Below are 896 nucleotides of genomic sequence, written 5' to 3'. Positions count from 1 at the left end.
CTGCTGCTGCTGCTGCTGCTGCTGATGGTGATGATGATGAAAGCTCAGCAGCAGCAACAGCAGCAGCAGCAGCAGCAGCAGCAACAGCAGCAGCAGAAGATGCAGGTTTGATGCCCAAGAAGAAGCAGCGGCGCTGCAGGGAGGAGAAACCGACAGCAGCAGCAGCAGCAACAGCAGCAACAGCAACAGCAGCAGCAGCAGCAGCAGTGCATGCATGCAGGCGTATAGCAGCTGTTGCTGTGCTGCGGGAGATATGTTTGGGGCTGGCTAGGTTATTTCCTGCTGAGGTATTTGCATGCGCTGGCAGCGAGCTGCTGCAGCAGCAGCAGCAGCAGCAGCAGCAGCAGCAGGTGCTGCAGCAGCTTGCTGCTGCCCTTTGGGGAGCGCTGCAGGCTCTAACGAGTTTGCTGCAGCAGCAGCAGCAGCAACAAATGCTGCTGCTGCAGCAGCAACAGCAGCAAGAGCTCATCCTCAGTGCTGCTGCTGCTACCAGCAGCTCGCTGCGGCACGTCTGCTGCTGCGGGGCAGCAGCAGCAGCAGCAGCAGCAGCAAACCTCTGGGCGGCGCCGAATGGCTGGGGAGTGCAGCAGCTCTTGTCACCCCTGGCGCTTGCTGCAGCAGCAGCCAGCAGCAGCAGCAGCAGCAACAGCAGCAGCAGCAGCAGCAGCAGCAGCAGCTATCGAAGTCACACTATTGCAGCAGTGATAGAAGCAGCAGAGGCAGCAGCAGATATATTGTGGGCTGCTGCTGCAGCGGATGCAGCAGCAGAAGGAAAAGGACCGCTTGCTGCTGTTGCTGCTGCTGCTGCTTTGCTGCTGCCGCTGCCTACTGCAGACACTCCCGACGAGCAGCAGCAGCAGCAGCAGCAGCAGCAGCAGCAGCAGCAGCAGCAGCAG

At 60.5% G+C, this 896-nt stretch overlaps 1 protein-coding gene across 1 annotated transcript; it reads left to right on the top strand.

Moving 5' to 3' along the window:
* Nucleotides 1-110: 110 nt before the first annotated feature.
* Nucleotides 111-705, top strand: EMH_0100760 (uncharacterized protein; the record flags this gene model as incomplete). The annotated part of the gene is made up of 2 exons (XM_038022204.1): nt 111-509; nt 619-705. 2 exons carry the CDS (start codon nt 111-113, stop codon nt 703-705), a joined length of 486 nt encoding a protein of 161 aa, XP_037878058.1.
* Between the last annotated feature and the right edge of the window lie 191 nt (nt 706-896).

This window comes from Eimeria mitis, genomic scaffold, assembly GCF_000499745.2.
Source record: "Eimeria mitis Houghton genomic scaffold, Emh_scaff12055, whole genome shotgun sequence".
Lineage (NCBI taxonomy): Eukaryota > Apicomplexa > Conoidasida > Eucoccidiorida > Eimeriidae > Eimeria > Eimeria mitis.
The sequence above is the reverse complement of the archived record's forward strand: the minus strand, read 5'-3'. Positions and strand labels throughout refer to the sequence as shown.